Genomic DNA, 26,024 nt, shown 5'->3' with positions numbered 1-26,024 from the left:
GTGGCACAAAAACCAAGGAGGAGGAGGAGAACGCAACTCTAGCGTCAAAGGGATAGCAGAAGCAAAAGCGTAAGAAGGACATTCCGAAGGTGAAATGTTTCAGATTTGGCGAGATGACCCACTTTTCATCCCAGTGTATTTTGAAGCAAAAGGATAAGGATGAAAAACGTGATCCTAAGATTGCTCCAGCAAAAATTGATGAAGATGAGTTTGCCATGAGTGCCCACGCATCTCCGGAGGGAAATGGGGTGATATTGAGTTGTAGTTGGGAGGACTACATGTGGGCAGGATCCTTGAGGAGTCCACTTCTTGGATCGATTCCTTGCTACGGGAGCCCAAGATTCAGCAATAGCAAAATGGACTTAGTTTCAGATGATGCAACGGTTTGTTAGAGAGACAGATGCAGAGGCCTGAGACCAGAGACTGATCAGCACAGAGTAAGGTTGGCAGCAGTGCAGATGGCAAAGTGCAAAAGTCAACAACAGCGCAGAAGATTCAGAGGGTCAGAGACTAGTAGTCGTCAGATTCCAACATTCACATGGTATTATGCTAAACACAGTTAGTTCAGAAATTTTGGATGTTTTCCGTTGTTGAGCAAAAGCAATTGGAAAATTACGCAGTGCAGAGCTAGCAATGGCACTGTTAGCAGCAAATGCAGAAGGAGTTGTAGCACAGATGCAACAGTGGCAGTGGTAGTGTCATGGGCAGCAGTACAGTAGCAGTAGTAGCACAGTGTTGGTGGCAACAACAATGCAAAAAGAAGATGCTACAGAGACAGAGCAGCATGCAGTTGGGCATTGTTGCTAGAGCACTTTCCTTGCTAAGAGGGAGTGTTAGTTTTTGGTAGCATCGGATGTGCTCTAGCCATGAAAATTGGTGGAGAAGCTAAGGCACGTGAGTTCTAAATAACCCAGAAATCATTTGGTGAAATTCCACCCATATTGTATTTTATTAAAATAATTAATATTTTTAATGGGGTTCCTAAGTCTAAACTTAGGAAAATTAAAGTATTAATGGGTATTAATCAAAATATAGGTGAGAATGTTCTAGAAAGCGAATCAAGTCAAGTTTTAATCATAGATGTTGATTAGAGACTTAATCTCGACCGTTGAAGTCTCGATGAGAAAAGTATAAGAAGGAGGCTTGGGGTTCATTTAGAAATACACACAGAGAGAATGAATTGATCTGGAGTTCGATTTATGGAGCTAGGAAGCTGAGAATTCGAACTAAGTGATCATTCTGCAGCAGAGGGGCAGGGATAGTTCGGGAATACTGGGGAGAGAGGCGGAGAGCCACTAGTTGAGGCAGCGCAGCATCTAGAGGCACTAATATTGGGCCCACGCAGGCTTAATGCAGAGCCAAAAGGGCCAGCACAAAAGTGAGGCTGCCCTTAGGCAGAAAGCCAGAAACTGTTGGGGAACGGCCGGAACAGCCGGGAAGGTTGACTCAAAAGGCAAAAGAGACAGCACAAAAGCTGACGTAGAGCTTGTAAGGCTGACGCAGGCCCTACATAGGGCCAGTGCAGAGATAACGGGGTTAGTCAGTTCTGCTGCCAGATCAGTCGGAATCTGTCGGGTGAAGTGAGGTAAACTCACTCAGTTTTCCGCCATTATATTTTGTCACTAGATTGTCGGGAGGGCATCCAGCATTGTATTCAGAATTACGGCTTAATAATAGAAAAGCCTCAGAGCTGCTGCACCGGTTTTCCCGCATTGGGTTTTTTCGGGGACTATTTTGTCCAAAAATAACTGTGTCCTATGTATCTTGCTCTTTGCTCAGTTTCTTGTTTCATGTAACCAAATTTAAAGTAGTGTAGGCTGCAGAAGTAATTTACTTCAGTTTTCAGAAAATAACTTGATAATGTATATTAAAATCAAGTAGGAGAAGTAAATTCAGTTTTGCTGCAGTAGGGATTCCTTGAGGGTAGGAATTTTCACAAATACATGATTTAAAAAATTTGCTCTAGATTTAGATAGTCCTAATTGATTTCACATAAATTTGTAGGCCTCCTTTTCATTGCATATTTTTTTAAATCTATATGTGGAGCTAATCTTTGGTTGAGTTTTGTAGAAGGAAAATCTTTTGTTGGATCAACGATCAAGCGTGAAGGGAAGTCTTTGGAGAGACCAACCCACTCTTGATATGCTCATAGAGGAACTCTTATTTGATTTAGCTCCATAGTCTAATCTTGCGAATTTTTTGCAGGAGTGCTAGCCATAGCTTGTCTACAAGTCAAGTTATTTCAAATTTAATTCATTCTCTAAAAAAATATTGTGTTTCATTGTTATAATTTGTTATTCAAGAGCTTAATGATGGCTAAGCAAAGAGGAGAGTTTACTCATACTCTTTAGCTTAGCCCTTGTAGATTATATTGTATATACATTGCATTTTCTTGACTAATTTTTCAGCTAACTTTTGATTTGTTTTGCAGCCCTACTAACTCATTTTTATGGCAGCTTGAAGGAGCATTTATTTGAGACATCTAACACACTTTTGTAAGACCTATTGGCATAGAATTTGCAGCCTTCTTTGTGACTGTTTGCAGCCCCATTTATTGCTGCCCAAAAGGTCCCAAAGGATGCCACTTATCCTTAGCTAATCGTGGGCTTGAGGGAGGCTTACCCTCTCCTCCTTGCACATTTCTTCTTGGTTATTGAAGGCTGCAATTTTTGGGGCAGAATTCTGTCATAAGTTTCCAAGTTTATAAGAAAGGATCATTGGCATCTTGTAGCCATTTCCCTTTGTAAAAATTTGTTCCTATTTCCCAAAGGAAGGATCCTAGTGCCTAGAAGTTGAATTTTATTGAAAAAAAATCCCCAAATCTTGAAGTCTTTCTCTCACATACAAAGAAGGTTCATCATTGTAATTTTCTCTTTAATAAAAGATTAATTTTCTTGTGAGGGAGCTTGGGAATTTTCCCATGGTATCCTTTCTCATAAGTTAGAGGGAGGATCTTTGTTTGTGGGTGGACTAATCTCTAGTTTAGTTTTTCTAATGCTCTTTTGCTAATTTCATTGCTAGTCTCATTCATGCATGATTAGTCTCTTAACATAACACTCATATCTACTTTCATTTTAGATAAATTAAGCTTGGTTTAGTTTGTCATTTCCATTTCTTGAATACTTGTATTGTGCAATCTATTACAACACATGCAATATTTCTTTTGAGCAAGCAAGTACTTTACATTTATTTGGCAAGCTTAGACTAGTTTATCCATCTACTTGGTTTCACAAGTCTCTTGAATACATTGCTTCATCATCTTATTGTGAACTCATGTTTATGTGGCATTTTGATAATTGTTGATGTCTCTTAAAGCATTCTTGTGTCACTTCATTTGAAGCAATTTGGTATTTATTTCATTTACTTGCAAGCAATCTATTTGGAACTTGTGGAGCTACATTGAGCTAATTTTTACTTTCATTTTCCATTGAAGATATTGGTACCATTTACTTGAGCATTACCTCTTATTTTTAAGTATTGATATCAATACTTTTCTTTGGAAGCAATAACATTCACTCAAGCATCTCATTTAGGCATTTTAGTACTAATTTGCATCTCTAAAACTTACCTCCAAGCATAAGCTTGGTTGTATAGACAACATAGGACCAAGTTTTCCTTGAAATTTCTTCCATTTGGTATGGAGTAAGGTAAAGTGTGTGACCCTGCAATTATGAAGGTGGCTTTGTGCCCTTGTAGGAACGACAACATGCATAATTTGTAAGGATTAGGGGAAGGGTATCGTTAACGACAGACCTAGTGCCTCCTCAGTCCCTCTTCCTTGCAAGTCACCCCAATCTTTACCCCTTGGTAAGAACTAGAGAGGAGAATTTCCCACTTTAGGGTAGGCATATAGATTAAAATTAACCAAAACAGTTGCATTTCACATTAGTTAGTTTGCACATCATCTTAATCAATTCATCTTGTGAGTATTTCAAGTTTTACTTGCAATATTGTTATTTAATATACTTGTCATTTTGATGATCATTTGGCTCATTGTTATTTGATGTCATTATCTCTTGCTACTTGAGCATTTCTTTTACAAGTACAATCTCCATTTATATTTTGCAAGTGATATTTTATTTCCTCATCTTGATCTAACTTTGGTTTGCAAGATTTCTTATCATTGTACTTTGAATTTTCATTTGAGCAAGTATTTGTCATTTACTTTGAGCAATTATTTGTTTAAGCATTGGTTTATGCACTTTATCCTTTGAATGAATCATTGAATATTGCTCATATATTTACACGTTTGTTTACATATTGAAATCAAGTTATCTTTGATAAGTATTTCCACTCATCTTAGTCTCTTATTACCTCATATTTCACTATATTAACCATCTTTAAGGACCACCCCCCCTAGCATAACTAGGAGAGACTTGGGATTAGGTGATAGCCCCTTCTCTTAGTTTGCCACCAAGATTGGGGTTGAAGATTTTTCCCACATTAACCTAGGTGTGCAACGTGAGGCGGCAATAGCTCCTTCAAACAATTAAGTCCCTGTGCGAGAACAACAACAAGAAAGATAAAAGAGTTTTATCAACTTGGGTGGAATCTTTCACCGCCAAAATTGATAGGAGAATGGGTCTTAAAACCCTCAGAGCCTTTAGCTCAAGAAAAACAAAGATAGAAGATCCAATCCAATCATGATCCAAATGAATTCAGCTCTCTTGTATTTATATATTTCCTTGAGGGGATTCTCTCCTTAACTAATTGAGTAAAATTCACTCCAAACCGCAACTTTAGGTTTCTTTGCCTAGTTGTCCCAAAACTTGCCCAAGCATCGAGTATTTTCAATTTTGGGGTTTTGCCCTTTCTCAAGACTATAGCCTACGGAAATCGATAGGCTACTTCGTCTCTTGGACAATTTCTTAGGAACATTACACTAGAGGTCATCTAGGGCCTGTTTGTTGATGTATTTTCAATTCAGAGACGGATTGCACTTTGTGCTATTTTGGTTATTTGCACTCTTACATGCTATATAAATGAAATTTTTTGCTTATTTGTGTATAAATGGATTGGATTCATATGGATGGACACGAATATATATGTTTTCTTTAAAATTTGAATAATTTGTGTGTTTTTGGTTGACTAGTTTTTTGGTCCAATTTTTTTTCTAGTTCCCAGTTCAGCGGATTTATCAGTTCGATCAATGGTTCGATTTTGATAACATTGTTATGTACACCTCTGTAGGCTAAGTAGTCAAATCACTGCATAAAGGAGTCCCTTGTTCCATAAACAAAAAGGTCCCAGATATGAATTTGGGTCTAGCTAAACTGTGACCTTAAATTAGATTATCATATTTACTTAATCATCCAATATCGAATTTGACAAAACAATAATTTCATTTTGCAAAATTTCATTACCTTCTCTTTTGTTGCCCTTTTACATACCCTACTTATAAACTTCTATCCTATGTCACATGGATCAACAAAATCAAACCGTGAGGTTCGAAATTCGTCGAAGCCAAAATGAAAAAATTTAAAATTCATTCAAGTTCATCGAACGTCAAGTTGAACCTGAACAAATTTGAACCTTGACAGTAATTTCCAGGCAAATTTTTCCAAATTCTTTATGAGGCTTGAGGTAAAAAATCACTAGAGCTTTGAGATAAAATCAACCGCACAAATTCCCACTACAACACACAATATTACACTCTCACCCCACTACTGCTTTTCATTATTCAACACTTGAATCCCAAGCCCTCTCGACTATAAGTTTCTAACTATCGGCATGCCCTCTCCTATTCGATCTCAAACCCTCAAGCCTCGTATCTTTTCATGACTACGCAGTAATGTCATTGGTTTGTTTGGAAGTGGAACCCCACGCAACAGATTGTGCAGTTGTTCCCTCTCTAGCTCAAGCAACGAGCCTCGCATGATGAATCCTTAAACCCTCAGTCTCATATTGCTAATTTGCCATGACTATGGAACTTGGGCTTAGACTTGCTAATTAATGTCATTGATGTTTGGATTTTATCATAACTAAGTTATTGATGTATGTTTATTGCTCAAGATTCTTACTTGTACATGTTTATTGAATTTTTTTTTTTAATTACCATTAAACCTAATGGTGAAACTCATAAAAACTTCATGAGAAAATTCAAATCAAACTTTATTGTTATCAAACTTGAATTCAAACCCATACCATGTGACATAGCTTCTACTAAAAACAAATGATATTTAAAACTTCAGAGATAAGGGGCACGAGGTATTCGCCCAGTGAAAACTACCTCATGATTAGCGAAGTGTTGATAAGTGATCTCTAAAGCTTCACTTCATTAGCTAAGGGTTTATCGGGAAATGGAAGTTTGACTTTGATAATAAAAAAGCAGCCCATAATTGCTATGAAATTTTAAGTATTGTCTTTTATAGTTAAAGAACGTTCTCGACCAAGTAGATACATTATTGATATATGAAAGATTCAAATCCGGTGGTGATATAATTCAAGGTCTTTTAATGTTGAATAATCAATCATCCACTGCTACAAAACCATTCTTTTTTTCCGATCCAAAATGAATTTCGTTAAATTCAGTCTGTTGTGGCCCAAGTTGTACATCTAAGTTCGGGAAAAGTTTCCAACCTCTCAAGGTATAAACTGCAGGACGCTCAGAGTAGGGCGTTGTGTCACAAAGTTTATACCTTGCGGCGTTCGAAACTTTTCCCGCAGTTAGGTGTACAACTTGGGCGACAACGGACTGAATTTAGCGAATTAATCGAAGATTCGCTTTCCCAAATATTCGGCTTCTGAATTGAACACACCGTTAATTTTCCGTCTTCTAATACTAAATATCTGTAAAAAACCGCACTCAGTTGCAAAAATATAAAACTCAATTGGGCAGCTTTAAAGGCATTCTTCTTTTTATGTCTGTAGACCGTAACGATAAATGTGTACAAATGCCTGAAATTATGGAACTAATTAAAGACTTTATCACCCTCCTGGCAACTAATTAAACGCTTTAATTCCCTTCTTTTAAACACGTCGTTAATTTTCCAACTGCATCAAAATACTCGCACTGACAGAAATAATCGAAGAACTTACTTGCCGCATTGCTGACAGTATCGCTGACGAACGTCTCCAAGCACAACGGTGGCCGCATTCGCGCAACGCAAACATACACGGTGCCGCCGATGATATCCCTTCAATTGACTGATGTCCGCCTCGCAGCTCGGTACCTGGCAACGCAACACGACGACTTTTGAGCGTTTTCGGCTCAATTCTTCCTCGTCGTTGTCCTCCAATTCGGGGCAAGCGCACGGCACCCGGCCCGCTAAGAAATTCGAGCAGATGAGCCGCGGATCCCGTTTGCGAATCAGTCGAGACTCAGTTTCCTCCTCCTCTTCCTCCGTCCCATGCGATCGATTCCCGGGGACTGAATTCTCCTCCTGCGTGGTCAGATGGACTCCGCGGGCCTGGGAAGATAATAAACATTCGTTTAGGTTGGCAGAGAGCTCCTCGGACTGCCAAGGCAAATTGTCAACCGGGGGGGAGCCGATGGAGAAGTTCAAAATTACATTGTCCCATTCCCAGTCCCCAGTAGCTAAAGACGAATCCATGGGATTGTCCGGCAGATCCGCCATTAATGCTCTTCTTTCTTCTTCTTCCCTTCTGCCGTCGATCACGCCAGGATTTCGAGCCTGAGATCTTTCTTCTTCTTTTCTACCGCTGATCACACCAGGGTTACAAATCTCAGATTCCTTCATGTCAACCACTCTGCCACATCCACCTATGTCAATGAGATTTTGTTCGGTTCGGTACCTTACATTGACTTCCTTAACTCTGACTAGTAATTTCTCAAGGAGATTCTATTGCACTCGTTAATTTAAAATTTATTGCTTTAGAAGGAGACGACGAAGAAATAGTCTAGCATTTTTGGACCTTTCCATTCTGGAGACGTGGTACATACGAAACAATGATATCTGCAGTGGGCGGCTTCTGTTTTCCGTTTTTTCAATGTGACTTCTGTTGAATGTGATTTTTCAATGTGAATTGTTTTAGCAGGAATTATTTTATATTTTGTCATCACGTCACGACGTAACATCATACCCAACCATGATGCCCCGTTGTCGTGTTTAGGCCTCCAATCTCGGACATGAGAATTGATGCGCTACATGGTCAAACCTGGTTGTGAGACAGCTCGGCGGGCAACATCAATTATCTACCACCTGTCATTGTGTTCGTTTATAAATGGGTAGTTACTCCTCCCGCTAAGGCTTCATTTTTTTAATGATGTAAATACTTGTAGGAAAATTCATTATAAACCCTATGCAATTTTAACGGTCGCCAAATATTTGGAGCACCTTCATATGTTCATATGATTTTATGTAAAAAAACCAATGTTTATTGATAAAATAGTTTAAAAATTACAGAATTAGAATATCCCCAATATCCTAATCATGTAAGGATATCGACTGGTGTAATAAAGGGTATTTTGCATCTTAAAGTCGTTGTCATGACGCACAGAAAATAGATGCTCTCGTTCGGAGAGAGAATAAATTATTCTCATTTCGATTCGGTGAGGCTCGAAACATTAATTGTACAGAGTTCATTAATCTACATATGCACGCCAACGCCATGAGGAGAGGGAGGCCCTACCCTACCACTATTAGGTAATTTCATGTTTGACTTGTTTGTGCTGCATTAGCACGCTTTATAGTTGAAATACATTAAGAGATATATTCTTATAATAGATGGTTCCTCAGTAATTATTGACCTTTTCTTGTAAGGTAGGTTAGGGTAGTCTAACTCTTACAAAATTTGAATTTATTTTTTTTATATTTTTCCATTAATTTTATCCCAGGGATCATAAATTGAAGTTATATAATCCGATAGATCATAAATTTAAGTTATATAATTTATTTTTCAGGAAAAGTATGTATTTTTTGTTTTTTAGAAAAGTGGAAACAAAAAAACATTTCATTTTAGAATGTGAAGCCTTCGAATTTAAGTTATATAATTTATTTTTCAGGAAAAGTATGTATTTTTTGTTTTTTAGAAAAGTGGAAACAAAAAAACATTTCATTTTAGAATGTGAAGCCTTCAAAGACAATACGGGAATTATTGGTGTAATAATTATTGATTTTTTCTTATAATGTAGGTTAGGGTAGTCTAATTCTTAGACAATTTGAATTTATCTTTTTTTATATTTTCTCATTAATTTTATCTGAGAGATCATAAATTTAAGTTATATAATCTATTCTTCCGGAAAAATATGCATTTTTTGTTCTTCCGAAAAAGTGGAAACAAAAAACATTTCATTTTAGAATGTGAGGCCTTCAAAGACAACAGGGAAAATTATGCACACTGGCAGCTAGCTCTAGCTCTTGGGATAACAGCTAGCTCTTGGAATAATCTATTTAACAAGGGATTTGTCGAAAAGTTGGGAGCGCATTTATTTTGAAGCTTCACAGAAAAAGAGCCAAATACATCAAGCAGATAAAAAAGCCATTTGTCCCATAGACTATCTTTAGCCTCCTAGGCGTTAAAATAATTAGCCAAATACATCAAGTAGATAAAAAAGCCATTTGTCCCATAGACTATCTTTAGCCTCCTAGACGTTAAAATAATTTCTTTCTTTCTTTCTTTCTTTCTATACAATTTAATTAAAAAATAAAAACAAAAAATTTAATAATTAAACTTTGTTATGATATTTTTTTAATTAAAATATATAAATAAATAAATAATAAAAAATTTAATAATTAAACTTTGTTATTATATTTTTTAATTAAAATATAAAAATAAAATTAAGAGTTGCCCTGCAACTTTTCTAATTGATTAGATTTTGTTTAGGATGGTTTTTAATCTTAAAACTGCAACTTTTCTAATTATTAGATTTTGTTTATAATGGTTTTTAATCTTAAAAATTACTTATTCATTAGATTTTATTTATTATGCCTTTTATCTTAAAGATATAAATAAACTATTTTATAATATTTTTTCATCTAGAACATAAATATAAAATTATCTTATTAAAAAATTAATAGAGATATATTTTAATTTTAAATGTATTAAGCATGAAGAAAATTTAAATATTTCAAATTAAAAATATATATATATATATATATATATATATATATTTCTTAAAAACAAAATTGTATTTCGTATTCCAAATTTTCATTTTTTTTACGAAGCAATCTACTTATTTGATATCAATATGGTGGGAAACTCCATGAGGCGAGACATGAACATATGGGCAACTCCAGGCGAGACATGAACATATGGGCGTTAAGACACTGCAACTCGTTTTGACTAATTTGGCAACCCGTTTTGATGGAGGGAAATTCCCCGAAATGCCTCAGCGGTACTATTCAAAAATTCGTTGACCCCCGTTCCCAGGGAAACCAGGTTGCCCCACTTTTGACCTGGGCGGACTCCATAGAAGCCCCACTAAATGACGTCTTCAGGCTTCGTGATGAGAAGCTTCCAGCACCGAGGAAACCGGGGGTTGCTTCAACACCCCTGAAGGAAGCCTCGTTACAATGGCCAGACACTAAAAGCGCGGTCACGGATAGCCGGTTGAAATCAAGGGTTATTCCACCTAGCAATTCCTGTTGCCACGTCATAATCTCGGGCCAACCAGAGGAAGGTAGATGGCTTAACGCCACAAGCCTCACTATTTGATTAGTGCTATTCCGAAGGAATACAGGGAAGACAGTCGACGCGGTGTACAACTCTCGATGTAAATGTCTCAGAATGTGAATTTTATTACAGTGCAGCGGAATTGAAACCAAAGCATGTTTGAACTTACAAGGAGTTCCGCTCACCGAGAAAATGTCAAGACCACGCTCGATTTTCCTTAATCCGCGATTTGCTGGGTATGAGAACCGCTCGGAAATCCCCGAAAGGAAGCCGGGGTATTCCACTGACCACAACTATGCATTATCTCGAGGCTGAATTTAGTATCATACTGATGAATATGGCGGCGTAGGGAAGCTTAATGTTACAGAGACCCTGAACACGCTTGGAACTGCAACGACAAATTTCAGTGGGTAGCAGATTACATAGACCAGCGCAGAGCAGTGAGATAAGTGGCACGAGTAACTGGGTATACATGTCTCAGACGTCAACAATTCTAGAGAGATCGCTCCATGTTGTGCAAAGCAATACGCCAAAGAACAGCAGTCAATCGTCGCTAAGCAACCGAGTAAGAATCCATATTTTCAAATGGTGTTGCTTTTAATTCCATGATCTGTTTGTCGGTCGGGGGCAGGATCTACAATCATATAGAAAGTCAACGATGCCCTCAAACATAACTGGGTAGGGGGGGAAGTAACAGTATACATCGAGGAAACGGCCGGCCGGTCAAAGACACCAGATACTCAACCCACACTTACGACTTAAAGACACCGGCTCGCCCCGATAAAGATTTGGCAATGAAGGTATCCAAAAATTTGGGGCGAAGAGACCACTGTTACGTTTCCGGATAATGTTGTAAAAAAGAGAGAAATAAATACATAATAAGCACACAACAACACCAAGAAATATCTTGGAAACCCAGTTATGAATAATAGATTCTATTATTCCATGGCCCAAAGGCGTGTACAGTGATTCATCCTGCCTATAAATAGACTACATAACATGACTGTCAAATTGACTACATGATTCATCATGCCTTTAAAAAGACTACATAACATGACTATCAAATTGACTACATGACAGAGTCAATTTACCAGAAAAATGGCCGTGCCTTTTATTATATTATTGGCGAACTCCTTGGCATTTTTATTATCCTCCTTTTTACCATGCTGTCACAATGGCCAAAAAGCTTTGGCCATAGACAACGGAGAAAGCACGCCTTTAAATAAGCTACATAATATAAAAATACCATGAGAAAAACCATGGTTACCAAAACCTTGAGCCTGTAAACTGCCTATGATAAACTGACTATATGACTGAGCCAAATTTGCCCTAATACCCTAACAGACAAATTCTTGTTCATAATTCATTGGCTTACAAAGAACACTATTACTTTCGATTGGGAGGATATTATATCAGACACTCTGGCCCATCAAACCCAACAGTCATGCCACATGTTACTTGCTCATTGCTTTATGTTTCTAGAATGAATAGCCTGGATTTCCAAAAGCCGGGGAGGGAAATAATGTGAAGAATCCAGGCAACACTGCTATACTAACCTCAGGGAGGAAAAAAGGAATATGAGAATTTATACAATATCCAAGATAAATTTGTATTTGTAGTCATTGTATACATCACAAATCCTAACCCTGCCACGTTATTGAGGACGTGATCAGTTTCCTGGATGGCAAAACAAATTACTTTGTTGACAAGAAACACTGTTGAAATACAGCTTATAACTGTACGATGCACCCCTACCTTTTGCCACAGTATGCTCAGGATAGGTTTATTTCCTGAGTAATTTGCAAGCAGTTGACCCCTATGTATCAAAACCCATGTAGAAATGACGCCAACACTTCATTAAAATTCCTTTTGGGTTTGACAGGCATATCCGCATTCACCTTGGGCACTCGTTCCCTGCCGTTAGAAACCTCAAACAGTCTCAAATGGGCACTAACGATGGCCCATTATGACCTGGACTGCAATACTATGCCAGGGATTTTGGGTATGATGCTTGCTGCGTTGTTGAAAGTCATCCTGCTGAAGAAAGAACGAGAAATATCGATGATTGGCAAGAGGCTGAGAGTAGGGTCAAATCCGTACTCCCCCAGAATCCGAAGATGAATGTGAAGAGGGGAATTTTGATGAAGAATCGGACCCAAGTTCTGATGAAGAACAAGGTGATGGCCTGTCTGACGTAAAGCACAAATGGTCTAAATGATGTCTAATACCGATTATGCGATTAGCAATGCTGGAAATGTTGACTTTACATGTCAACCCTGTATTTGATACGCAGGCCTGGATGAGACACGATACACATTATTTGTGGTTTCTATTAAGGAAGCAGGAGTGGAGAAAGGATCTAAATCATTGCCATCCTCCAAAGCGGATGCATCATCTCAAATCAAATCTGGGAGCACTCCTATTGGTATTGCTCCTTCTGCACAATCTACAGCTAGATTTGGATCATCTATTAGAGTGGGGTTGACGGTGGCAAATGTTAGTTTCTATAGCATCGCCATGAAATTTGGTGGAGAGGCTAGAATATATGAGATCTCTAAAACACATAAATCATTTCTGGAAATTCCACCTAAAGATGGCTTAATTAAATTATTAACCAATTTTTAAATATTTCATAAGCCTAAACTTAAGGAATATGGTTAATTAAATCAAGGTGATAATCATATAGAAACTCATATGAATCGCCTCAAGGATGATCCTATCTATTGATTAAATTTTAATCTTGGTTTTTGGTGCTCCAATAGTGGATTATAAGAAGTTGATAGACACTTGGAGAAGATACACCAGAACACTAGAAGTTCGATTTCCTTGATAGATCGATTTCCAGAGTAACCGCAATCAGCTACAAGAGATCGAAGCAGTGAGTGAGGGGCAGTGACAGTGAGTCCAGAGGATATTTTCCAGATCCGTAGAGTCAGCCACAGGAGGGCCGAGTTTCCTCAGTGACGCTGCACGGAAGAAACACAAAAGCTTTAGAGGCAGCGGTTCGATTTGGCCAAACAAAGGGTCAATTCAATTGCTAAAGGCCAGGAAGATTTCCAAAAGGAATCAACGTCTCATTCCCAAAGGTTGAATTTGGCAGATGGATTGATTAGTTGCAATTCCAGGCAAAGCATACCAGTGGTTGCGCAAGCTTGACGCAGAGGCTAACACAAGGGTTTTGTGGAGCCCATTCAAAGCCAATTTTAGAGTTGGATCGATGTCGAGTGAGACAAAATGTCTCACTAATTTTTGTGGCCAGATTCTCTTGTAGTGAATTGCTAGTTTGTGCATCCAGATTGTACTTAGATTTTCACAGCGGCTTAATAATAAAACCCTCAGTTGTTGCACCGATTTTCCCAGGTAGGGTTTCAACAGGGACTTCTGTCCAAAAACAACGATGTAAATTTGTATATGTGTGTGCTAGCATTTCTCAATTCCAGCGCTATTTTATTCCCACAGTTTTATTTGTGAAAATCACAGTGTGAATTATTTGGTATTTGTCGTAACACACTGCAAATAAATTGTTAAATAATATTTAACAATTAGGAAAATAATATCCACTTGCTATGATAGATAAATTTTCACATGGTATCAGAGCGTGAGAGATCAGCGAGGAAACTCATAAACAAAAGAAAGAATTTCGTTGTTCAGTAGGAGCAGCATGCCAAAATTTCTAGAGGCAGCGCAATCCATTGCCAAGCAGGCCAAGTTGCTTTGGGAAATTTGATTTTTCATTGTAGTGTGGCAGAAAAATTCGACTTTCTAGATTGAGTGATTCCAACAGGCAGAGGGAGCAGCAACAGCGCAGATTTTCGCTGAGCAAAATCCTTGGTTGGACGTAGAGGGTTTTGCAGTGGTTTGCGGCAGCAAAATCTACGTCGGGTGGAAGAGAAAAGCACACGCAGCAGAGGGAAAATTTCTCTCATGGAACTTCGAGTCTCAGAAGTTCGATTTTTCCAGTCAAATTGGCAGTAGCTGAGTGCAAATTTTCTCACTCCAAAAGGGAGTGCAAATAGCAGTTCCAGCAGTCGAGCAGAGGGAAAGAGTAAGATTTTCAAGGTTTATTTTCTCCAATTTTGAGTTTTCAGATTTTGCAGCTTTGCAGGGATGATCGTACAAGATTGCCAAAGGAGGTTGTGCGAGTTAGCCAGAGTGTAGATCTGGGCAGCAGATCAACTTCTAATTGTTGGAGGAAGTGTGAGTGTCAAGTGCGAGTTGCAAAGAAAAGAAAGATCCCATCGAAGGACTAAGATTGAAAAGAGACTGCACCAAATTCAGGAGGAGGAGGAGTATAAGACTCTAGTGTGCCATATTGAGTAGGGTCCTTGAGGATTCCACCTCATGGATCATTACCTTGCTAAGGGGCCCACAGTATTCAGTGGCAGGATGGATCAGTGTCAGTTTATGTAGTTAGTACCAGAGTGACAGTTGCGAACTAGTAGCAGTCAAATGCTAAGGAGCGCAGTGCATTATTGACAACAGAGTAGGTGGCTCACTATCAAAGTCAGCAACAGCGTAGATTCTTCAGTGACAGTGCAGATGCTAGTAGCAATTAGAGACTCAGGAGACAGATGCATCACACTGAACACAGTTGATTCAACGTTTTGGATGTTTCTCAATTGCAGTAGTTGCCGTTTCAGCAGCAACATATGAGAGGGAGTTGCAGTGTTGGCAGTAATATGGTAGTGTCAGCAACAGCATAAATGTAGCATCAAAATTGCGCAATAGTTGGTGGGCAATAGCAGTCAGACATCGATAGCATGACAAGATGTGATACGGAGACAGGGTATTGTGACAGGATGTGCAGCACTAGAGAGAGAACACATTCCTCGTTAAAAAGGAGTGTTAATTTCTGTAGCATCGGATGTGTTCTAGCCATGAAATTTGGTGGAGAGACTAGAATACATGAGATCTTCAAAACCTAAATATCTTTTCTGGAAATTCCACCTAGAGATGGCTTGATTAGATTATCAACCAATTTTTAAATATTTTCCAAGTCTAAACTTAAAGAATATGGTTCATTAATCAAAATTAATTAAGTCAATGTGACAAATTATTTAAAACTCACACGAATCGACTCAGGAATGATCCTAGCCATTGATTAAGTTTAAATCTTGGTCGTTGGTGCTCCAATAGTGGATTATAAGAGGGGAAATCGATGGGCACTTGGAGAAGATACACCAGAACACCAGAAGTTCGATTTCCTTAGCAGATCAATTTCTAGAGTAGCAACAGTCAGCTGCCGGACAGCCAGAGATCGAAGCGATGAGTGAGGGGGGAGGACAGTGAGTCTGGAGGAGATTTTCCAGATCTAGAGAGTCGGCTACTAGAGGGTCGAGTTTCCTTAGCGAGACAACGCAGAAGCTTCAGAGGCAACAGTTTGATTTGGCCAAACAGAAGGTCGATTCAGTTGCTGAAGGCCGGGAAGATTTCTAGAAGGAATCAATGTCTCATTCTCAAAGGCTAGATTGGGCAGATGGCTTGATCAGTTGCAGTTCCAGGCAGAGCGTACCAATGGTTGCGCAAGCTTGACGCAGGGGTTTTGTGGAGTCCATTCAGAGCCAGTTTTGAAGTTGGATCAGTGCCGGGTGAGACAAAATTTGTCTCATTAATTTTTGTGGCTAGATTCTCCTGTAGTGGATTGCCAGTTTGTGCATCCAGATTGTACTCAGATTTTCACAGCTGCTTAATAATAAAATTTTCAACTGTTGCACCAGTTTTCCCAAGTTGGGTTTTTCCGGGAACTTTTGTCCAAAAACAATGGTGTTAATTTTTATGTGTGTGTTAGCATTTCTCACTTCCAGCACTATTTTATTTCCTCAATTTCATTTGTGAAAATCACAGTGTAAATTATTTAGTATTTTTCGTAGCAAACTGCAAATAAATTGTTAAATAAAATTAACAATTAGGAAAATAATTTCCAGTTGTTGTGATAGATGAAATTTTCACATGGTATCAGAGCATGAGTGATCAGCGGAGAAGCTCATAAGCAAAAGAGGGAATTTCGTTATTCAGTAGGAGCAACAGGCCGAAAATTCTAGAGGCAGCGCAGTCCATTGCCAAAATTTCTAGAGGCAGCGCAGTCCATTGCCAAGCAGGCTGAGTTGCTTGGGGAAATTCGATTTTCATTGTAGAGTGGCAAAAGAATTCGACTTCCCAGATTGAGTGGTTCTAGCGAGCAGAGGGAGCAGTGGTAGCTCAAACTTTTGCTAAGCAGAACCCTTGGTTGGACGTAGAAGGTTTTGCAGTAGTTTGTGGCAGCAGAATCCGCGTTGGGTGGAAGAGAAAAGCACACACAGCAAAGGGAAAATTTATCTCACAAGTCTCAGAAGTACGGTTTTTCCAGTCATATTGGCAATAGCTAAGTGCAGATTTTCTCACTCTAGAAGGGAGTGCGAATAGCAGTTCTAGCAGTTGAGCACAGGGAAAGAAGAAGATTTTAGAGGTTTATTTTCTCCAATTTTGAGTTTTCAAATTTTGCAGCTCTACAAGGATCACTTACAAGATTGCCAGAGGAGATTGTGCAAATTAGCCAGAATGCAAATCTAGGCAGCGGATCAACTTCCAGCTGTTGAAGGAAGTGCAAGTTGTTGAGTGCGAGTTGCAAAGAAAGGAAGGGTCCCAGCCAAGGACTAGGCATGAAAAGAGATAGTGGGGCACCAATTCAGCAGGAATATAAGACTCTAGTGTGCCATATTGGGCAGGGTCCTTGAGGATTCCACCTCATGGATCATTACCTTGCTACAGGGGCCCACAGTATTCAGTAGCAGAATGGATCAGTGGCAGTTGATGCATTCAATACCAGAGTGACAATTGCAGACTAGTAGCAATCAGATGCTAAGGAGCGCAGTGCATTGTTGACAGCAGAGCAGGTGGCTCACTAGCAGAGTCAACAGCAGTGCAAATTCTTCAGTGACAGTGCAGATGCTAGTAGCAGTGAGAGACTCGGGAGACAGATGCATCATACTGAACACAATTGATTCAGCGTTTGGATGTTTCTCAATTGCAGTGGTTGCAGTTTCAGCAGCAACATATGAGAGGGAGTTGCAGTGTTGGCAGCAGTATGGTAGTGTCAGCAACATCAGAATTGCGCAGTAGTTGGTGGGCAGTAGCAGTCAGACATCAACAGCGTGACAAGAGGTGATACGGAGACAGGGTATTGTGACAGGATGTGCAGCACTAGAGAGAGAACACATTCCTTGAGGGAGTGTTAATTTCTGTAGCATCGGATGTGTTCTAGCCATGAAATCTGGTGGAAACGCTAGAATACACGAGATCTCCAAACCCAAAAATCATTTTTGGAAACTCCACCTAGAGATGGCTTAATTAGATTATTAACCAATTCTTAAATATTTCCTAAGTCTAAACTTAAGGAATATGTTTAATTAATCAAAATTAATTAAGTCAAGGTGAGAATTATCTAGAAACTCACATGAATAGACTCCGAGATGATCCTAGCCATTGAATAAGTTTTAATCTTATTCGTTGGTGCTCCAACAGTGGATTATAAGAGGAAGTCGATGGGCACTTGGAGAAAATACACCAAAACATCAGAAGTTTGATTTCCTTGGCAGATCGATTTCCAGAGTAGCAGTAGTCAGTGGTCGGAGAGCCAAAGGTCGAAGCAGTGAGTGATGGGCAAGGACAATGAATCCAGAGGAGATTTTTCAGATCCGGAGAGTCAGCGACAGGAGGGTCGAGTTTCCTTAGTGAGGTTGCGTAGAGGCAGCGTAGAAGCTTCAAAGGCAATAGTTTGATTTTGCTAGACTGAGGGTCGATTCAGTTACTGAAGGCCGAGAAGATTTTCAGAAGGGATAAGCGTCTCATTCTCAGAAGCTGGATTGGGGAGATGGGTTTATCAATCGCAGTTCCAAGTAGAGCGTACCAGTGGCTGCGCAGGCTTGACGTCGGGGTTTTGTGGAGCCCATTCAGAGCCTATTTTGGAGCTGGATCGGTGTCGGGTGAGACAAAATTTGTCTCACTAATTTTTGTGGCTAGATTCTCCTGTGGTGGATTGCCAGTTTGTGCATCCAGATTGTACTCGGATTTTCTCTGCTACTTAATAATAAAACCCTCAGTTGCTGCACTGGTTTTCCCAAGTTGGGTTTTCTGAGGACTTTTCCCCAAAAACAACGGTGTTAATTTTTATGTATGTGCTAGCATTTATCAATTCCAGTGCTATTTTATTTCCGCAATTTTATTTGTGAAAATCACGGTGTGAATTATTTGCTATTTATTGTAGCAAACTGCAAATAAATTGTTAAATAAAATTAACAATTAGGAAAATAATTTCCAGCTGTTGTGATGGATGAAATTTCCACAACAAGAAGAGTGAGCGGGTGAAATAGCACACTGTTGAACTAAAAGAAGTATAAAAAGAACAAAGTTGGCATTATTTGAAATGACAAATGTCGAGGAATTGAGAGATGACCCTGTGGATTGGGATGCGAAGAAGATGAGAGAAAAACACTTGTTACATAACAAGCCATGAGGGCAACTGAAGTATAAGAACCTAACACATTTAACATTCACAACATTGCATATAATCCTTGCCCAAATGGGATTGTTGTTAATCTTCAAAGCTTAGAAGGCAAAGAAAAAAGGTAAGCAATCATTGGACAACACTGAGAATGGAGAGGTCAATGAAAAGATGAAGGAAATAAGCATTGTTGATGCAGCAAACTTCACTATACCATCTGGACTTGCCACTAAGGACAAGATCCTTGATTTGAAGCAAGTAGACCTTCTCAAGATAGGAACCAATGTTACATTTATCGTTATTGGCAATTTATCATCGGGGGTCCAAAATTTAAATTATCAGCAATATCATGGAAAATATCAGAAATTATTGGGAAACTTTAAAAAATATAAAAATAATCATTTTTTCTAAATGTTTTGACTTCTAAAGCAACATCAACATTAAACAAACACATTGCTACATAAATATGAAAATAAAATTGATATATAAAATGTCAAGTGATACATGAGACTTCGATATTGAAATATGATATTTGTCATGAGTCATAAGATCTAATAGAATGATACAAAATCATATCAAACAAAATAAATGCATCTCATTAGATGAACCATGGCAATGAAAACAACGAATTTCCCCTTGTTTGCTTGATGGAAAATGGTCACAACATCCTCAACTAGACCAAAAGATTGGTCAACCAAAAAATACATAAAATATCAAATTTTGAAAACAAATTATAATTCATGTGCATCTATAATATATATGAATCCAAATTATTATACACAAATATGCAAAATTTCTCTTATATACAGCAAGGGTGCATATAACCAAAATATCATCGAATGCAAGCCATCTTTGAATTTAAAATATCAATAGACAGGCTCTAAATAGTCTCTGAAATCCAAATAAAATCATGTTGCAACAAATAGCTACATAACATCAAAACCATTGCCTCTATTGGGATCCTCCTCATGAAAACCACCCTTTGAGCGTTAAAATAAGATAGAAAAAGCTTAACATCCTAATCAATGAGTTTTCTGGAGTGAAGTGTACATTTTTACTAGGGTCATGAATAATTGGGTTAATTGTACATTTGTACTACAGTGATGAAGGAGGAGCTCAACAATCAATGCCACCAACATCGAGATACATAGAGGGCTTGGTGATGTTGATTAAATGTTAGTTCCATACCCTCGTACATCACAAAATGTAATAGAAACATTGCAATCCCGCCAATCCTAAAATCCTAAAAGCCATTAAGTCTGTTGGATTTTGATTGGGATCTAAAATTCTACTTTCTCCATATTAAATCCAATGAGGTCAAAACCACTCTCAAACATCCTGAGACAATTAATGATAATATTAAAAATTTAAGTAAAAGGACGAAAATGAAAGATAATATTACTTTAAGAATTTAATATTAACATTAACTAATAGGTTATGTATCTCATAAGATGAATCATGGGAAATGAAAACAATGGATTTCCCCTTGTTTGCTTGATGGAAATAGTCAGAGTATCCTCACAATTTAATCCTTACTTTTAAAAAATTAGGGTCAAAAGAAAAAGAAAAAAGTTGTTAATAAGTTGAAGTTGATACAGTGGGGCGATAATTTCGAAATTATCGTGATAATTACCTAATTTATTGCGGTAATTTCAATTTAGGAATTTATCACAATAAATATCGGAGGTGATATCGACAAGGTGGTTTTCCGCAATAATATCGCGATACTTCTGATATTATCGGGATATGTACAACACTGGTAGGAACACAATGTAGACAAAAGAAGGGGAAAGGGAACTGTTAAGTCTGTTGGATTTTGAGTGGAATCTAAAATTCTACTTTCTCCATATTAAATCCAATGAGGTCAAAACCACTCTCAAACATCCTGAGACAATTAATGATAATATTAAAAATTTAAGTAAAAGGATGAAAATGAAAGATAATATTACTTTAAGAATTTAATATTACCATTAACTAATAGGTTATGTATCTCATAAGATGAATCATGGGAAATGAAAACAATGGATTTCCCCTTGTTTGCTTGATGGAAATAGTCAGAGTATCCTCACAATTTAATCCTTAACTCACTTTTAAAAAATTAGGGTCAAAAGAAAAAGAAAAAAAATGTTAATAAGTTGAAATTGATACAATGGGGCGATAATTTCGAAATTATCGTGATAATTACCTAATTTATTGCGATAATTTCAATTCAGAAATTTATCACAATAAATATTGGTGGTGATATCGACAAGGTGGTTTTCGGCAATAATATCGCGATAATTCTGATATTATCGGGATATGTGCAACACTGGTAGGAACACAATGTAGACAAAAAAAGGGGAAAGGGACCAAGATGATATCACGATTTGTTCTTGCTCGGCCCACCTTTGCAAACAAACCCTATTACCCACCACCCATGGATGACCCCTATAAAAGAATTTTTCTCCTAGTTTTGTCTTCAGATGTGTTGGGTCCCTATAATACTAGTGATTACCCCATTACTATTGTAGTTATACTCCTTATTAATATTGTTGTGCCCCTATTGCCCCCATATTGTTATTACTGTGCCCCATAGAATCCCTCTATTGTTATTTTTGTGGCTTTATATTATTATTGTTAGGTCGGCTGGATTATATTGTGACTCCTTAGACTCCTATATATAGAAAGGAGGTTTTGTCATTTGAATCATCCAAGAATTGTTCATTTATGTAATGTAAAGGGGGTTGCCCCCTCGAAGAGGCTGAATTCTAAGGCGTTGATCTATCTTTTCTATCTTTTCTTGAGTTGGTTTCATAACATTTGGTATCAGAGCTTTGGATTCTAGGGTTTCGCTGCTCCAAACAGGTCATCGTGGCATTTTCGCTATAACTTTTTTTCTGTGACGTTTCAGAAGTCGCAAAAAAACCATTTGAGAAGAAATCGCGCTGAACCTTGGGTCCGAATTTCAGAGCTTTTCGCACGATATTTGCGGAGATATGATCTGAGGAAGTTGGTCTTTTTGCAGACCCCTGAATTACATTCAAAACAGGTGACCTGGGGAAAATCGTCATAACTTTCTCTCTGGGGATCGGATTGAAATTTCGTAAGAAGCTACAGAAAGAGGACGGACTATAGATCCAAAGGTCGAAACAGTGACTCGTGGCACGTCGTACAATTTCGCTCTACTGAACTAGTCTATAATCAAGTCACTGTGGGAGATTTCGCATAACTCTTCCTTGGAGAATCCAATTTGGGTCAGACTTGTGGCATTGGAAAGAGGACACAGAGGGCTACTGCAAGTCACAAATTCAGAACTAGATGATAGAAAAGTACAGAGATACATCAGAGGCAATATCGAGCTCCTACAAAGTGAAAAAAGGTGTGTAGATTTTCTTAAATTTTTGCTTAAGCTTGGTTTGAAAATTTATTTTGAAGAAATTCAAAGGGCATAGTAGAGCATTATTATCGGTAACTGATGCCCCGAGGAAAGAAAATGCAAACACCTAGTAAGGAACCTGAAAGCTCTAGCATGACTCATGAAGAAGAAGAAGAAATGCTACATGATATATCAAAATTACAAAAACAAGTGCAACAAGTGTCACTTGCACAAAAAGCAACAGAATCTAAAATGGATGGTTTAAGGAAAGATGTAGAAGCTAAGATGGATGGTTTAAAGAAAGGTGTAGAAGCTAAGATGGATGGCATGGAAGCTAATGTGAATGGCATGGACGCTAAAATTGATGGCATGGATGATAAGATGGAAGAATTGAAGATAAATATGAATAAGTTGCTACAAGAAATGGTCACTAATGGTGAAAGGGTACTAAAGGAAACTCATGATGAGAACAAAAGAAATGTTAATCATGATTCCATAGACTCTAATGTTGGATCGAAGACTCACCATATTCCAAAAATCGATATGAGGAAGTTTGATGGCAAGGATCCCGCCACATGGATATTACAGATGGAGCAATTCTTCGATCTCAATAATGTGCAAAACACACAAAAGGTACGTATGGCAACTTTATATTTGGAACCAAATCAGTTTGTATGGTATCAATGGCTTTGCTCTCGTAAACAATTTATCACTTGGGCAATTTTTACGGAAGAATTGATAGCACATTATGAGGATACAAAAAGCAACACTTTTTTTAGCCAATTGATAAGTCTCAAACAAAAGGGTTCAATAATGGAGCACATTGAGGAGTTCCAAAAATTGAACATAAGGGTAAAAGATATTCCAGAGGAGCATAGGATTGATGTGTTCATAGGGTCTTTAAAGGATAATATCCAACATGATGTTCGCCTTTGGGAACCTGATTCATTAGAGAAGGCATTCAGGTTAGCAAGAAAAATGGAAAGCAAAATTATGGCAACCAGGAAGCATACCACTCACAACTATAAAGACGGAAGTGTTGTTGCCCCTAGTCTTCCACAACCTATAAGGTTGACACCACAACAATTGGAAGAAAAAAGAGCAAAAGGGCTTTGTTACAGTTGTGATAGCAAATACACTAAAGGTCATAAGTGTGCTGAGAAGAAATTATTCTACATAGATTGTGAAGAGGAAGAAGAAAAGGAGCAAGAAAGGTCAAAAGAAGAGGATATACTCCAGGAACAAAGCCTAGATGAAGAACAAATAAATCCGACCATATCTTGTAATGCATTGGCAGGAATTACCACTCCTCAAACCATCAAGATAGAAGGACAAATCAAGAAGAAAAAGGTAATAGTGTTGATTGATTCAGGAAGCACCCACAATTTTATTCATTGTAAGGTAGCAAAAGAATTGAATTGCTTCCTATATCCAGCACCAGAGTGTCAAGTGATGATTGCAAATGGAGGAACAATAAATTGCTCTGGAAAGTGCCATAATATCAAGCTATCCATGGGAGAATATGTATTGACTAGCCCAATGCTTTCCATTCCAATGGGAGGTGCTGATGTTGTACTAGGAGTCCAATGGCTACAATCCTTGGGTACAATAGCTTTTAATTTTCAAGAACTTTTCATCAAATTTTCTACGGAAGGAAAGGAAGTTGAATTAAGGGGTATTGCAGGAAACCAGGAAAGATAATCAGCTCTAATGGTATGACAAAGCTTCTAAAAAAGAAGCAAAGAGGTGTAATTGCACAATTATGTTCGCTAGATGTTTCCACATCGGAATCATCTATTTCTCCAGATCTCCAAAAAGTCCTGGACAATCATTCCAAGGTATTTGAGACTCCCAAAGGTCTCCCACCTATGCGTGATCATGATCATGCTATTCATCTGATTCCAGGAAGTGTTCCTCCAAACATCAGGCCGTACAGATATCCCTATGTCCAAAAGAGTGAAATTGAACGTATGGTTGCAGAAATGCTAGAGGCTGGTATAATTCAACCGAGTCAAAGTTCTTTCTCTGCTCCAGTAGTATTGGTGCACAAGAAGGATGGATCATGGCGCATGTGTCCAGATTATAGGGAGCTCAACAAGCTCACTATTAAAGATAAGTTCCCCATTCCTGTCATTGATGAATTACTGGATGAATTGCATGGATCAATTTACTTCACCAAGTTGGATCTTCGTTCAGGATATCATCAAATCAGAATGAAGACTGAAGACATTCCGAAAACAGCATTTAGAACTCATGAGGGTCATTATGAATTTTTGGTCATGCCTTTTGGCCTTACCAATGCACCTTCAACATTTCAAGGTTTGATGAATTCAATTTTCAAACCATTCCTTAGAAAATTTGTGTTAGTATTTTTTGATGATATACTAATCTACAGCAAGTCTTGGAAGGATCATGTTGAACATGTTGACAGGGTGCTACAACTATTGGAGGAGAAACAATTATATGCAAAAAGATCCAAATGTTTCTTTGGAGTCCAGGAGGTGGAATATTTGGGTCATATTGTATCTCATGAAGGAGTTAAGGTAGACCCTAGCAAAATTAAAGCCATTAAGGAATGGAAAATCCCCACATCCATAAAGCATCTGCGAGGATTTCTCGGGTTGACAGGGTATTATCGCAAGTTTGTTAAGAATTATGGGAGAATAGCAGCACCTCTAACAACATTATTGAAGAAAGATGCATTTTCATGGACTCCAGAAGCAACAAAGGCCTTTGAACATCTTAAAGAGGCAATGTGCCAAGCACCGGTCTTAGCTACACCGGACTTCACAAAAACCTTTATTGTGGAATGTGATGCTTCAGGAAATGGAATTGGTGTTGTTCTAATGCAAGATGAAAGACCCATTGCTTTTGAAAGTCGTCCAATCAAGGGAAAGTTTTTAAGCAAAGCTATTTATGAGAAGGAAATGTTGGCAATACTCCATGCACTTAAGAAATGGCGACCCTACCTAATGGGAAGACACTTCAAGGTAAAAACGGATCATGATAGCCTTAAATACTTTTTAGAACAAAGATTATCCTCTGAAGAGCAACAAAAGTGGGTCACAAAGATGTTGGGTTATGACTTTGAAATCATCTACAAAAAAGGGAAGCAAAATGTGGTGGCAGATGCACTCTCAAGAAAGGATGAGGATGTGGAAGCATTGTTGTGCGCCATTTCTATTATCCAACCAGATTGGATAAACGAAGCAAGGGAGGAATGGAAGAATGACGAAGAAGTGTGGGCACTTATTCGAAAGTTACAACAAGATTCCAGTACGTCTGATACATTTAGCTGGCAAAATGATTCGTTATGGTACAAAGATCGCTTATACCTCTGTAAGAATTCCCAGCTAAAACAAAAGATTCTTATGGAATTGCACACTTCTCCCTTAGGAGGGCACTCAGGATTTTTAAAAACTTACCACAGGGTTAAGAAGGAATTTTTTTGGGATGGCCTTAAATCAGATATTCAAAAGTTTGTGGCGGAATGTTTGGTTTGCCAACAAAATAAAGTTGAAACAATTAAGACACCGGGTCTATTACAACCTTTATCCATTCCAAGCCAACGTTGGGAGGAGGTTTCAATGGATTTTATCACAGGTTTACCCAAGT

At 38.2% G+C, this 26,024-nt stretch overlaps 1 protein-coding gene across 3 annotated transcripts in view; it reads right to left on the bottom strand.

Annotated features, from left to right (window-relative positions):
* Positions 1 to 26,024, bottom strand: part of SPL7 (squamosa promoter binding protein-like 7) — a 330,320-nt gene that overhangs the window by 277,353 nt on the left and 26,943 nt on the right. Inside the window, exon 1 of one of the 3 annotated variants that reach the window (XM_089447743.1) lies at positions 7,039 to 7,787. The exons of 1 other annotated variant lie outside the window; for it this stretch is intronic. In XM_089447743.1, coding sequence (XP_089303869.1) covers positions 7,039 to 7,700 — 662 coding nt within the window. In that variant the 5' untranslated portion in view covers positions 7,701 to 7,787. Of the gene's footprint in view, positions 1 to 7,038; positions 7,788 to 26,024 lie in introns of those variants that run through there. One more of the 3 variants, XM_089447742.1, reaches the window with a different exon arrangement.

Source organism: Pinus tabuliformis, chromosome X (assembly GCF_031772625.1).
Source record: "Pinus tabuliformis cultivar Carrire ecotype Pingquan chromosome X, CPIR1, whole genome shotgun sequence".
Classification (NCBI taxonomy): domain Eukaryota; kingdom Viridiplantae; phylum Streptophyta; class Pinopsida; order Pinales; family Pinaceae; genus Pinus; species Pinus tabuliformis.
This window is presented reverse-complemented; position numbering and strand designations above follow the sequence as displayed.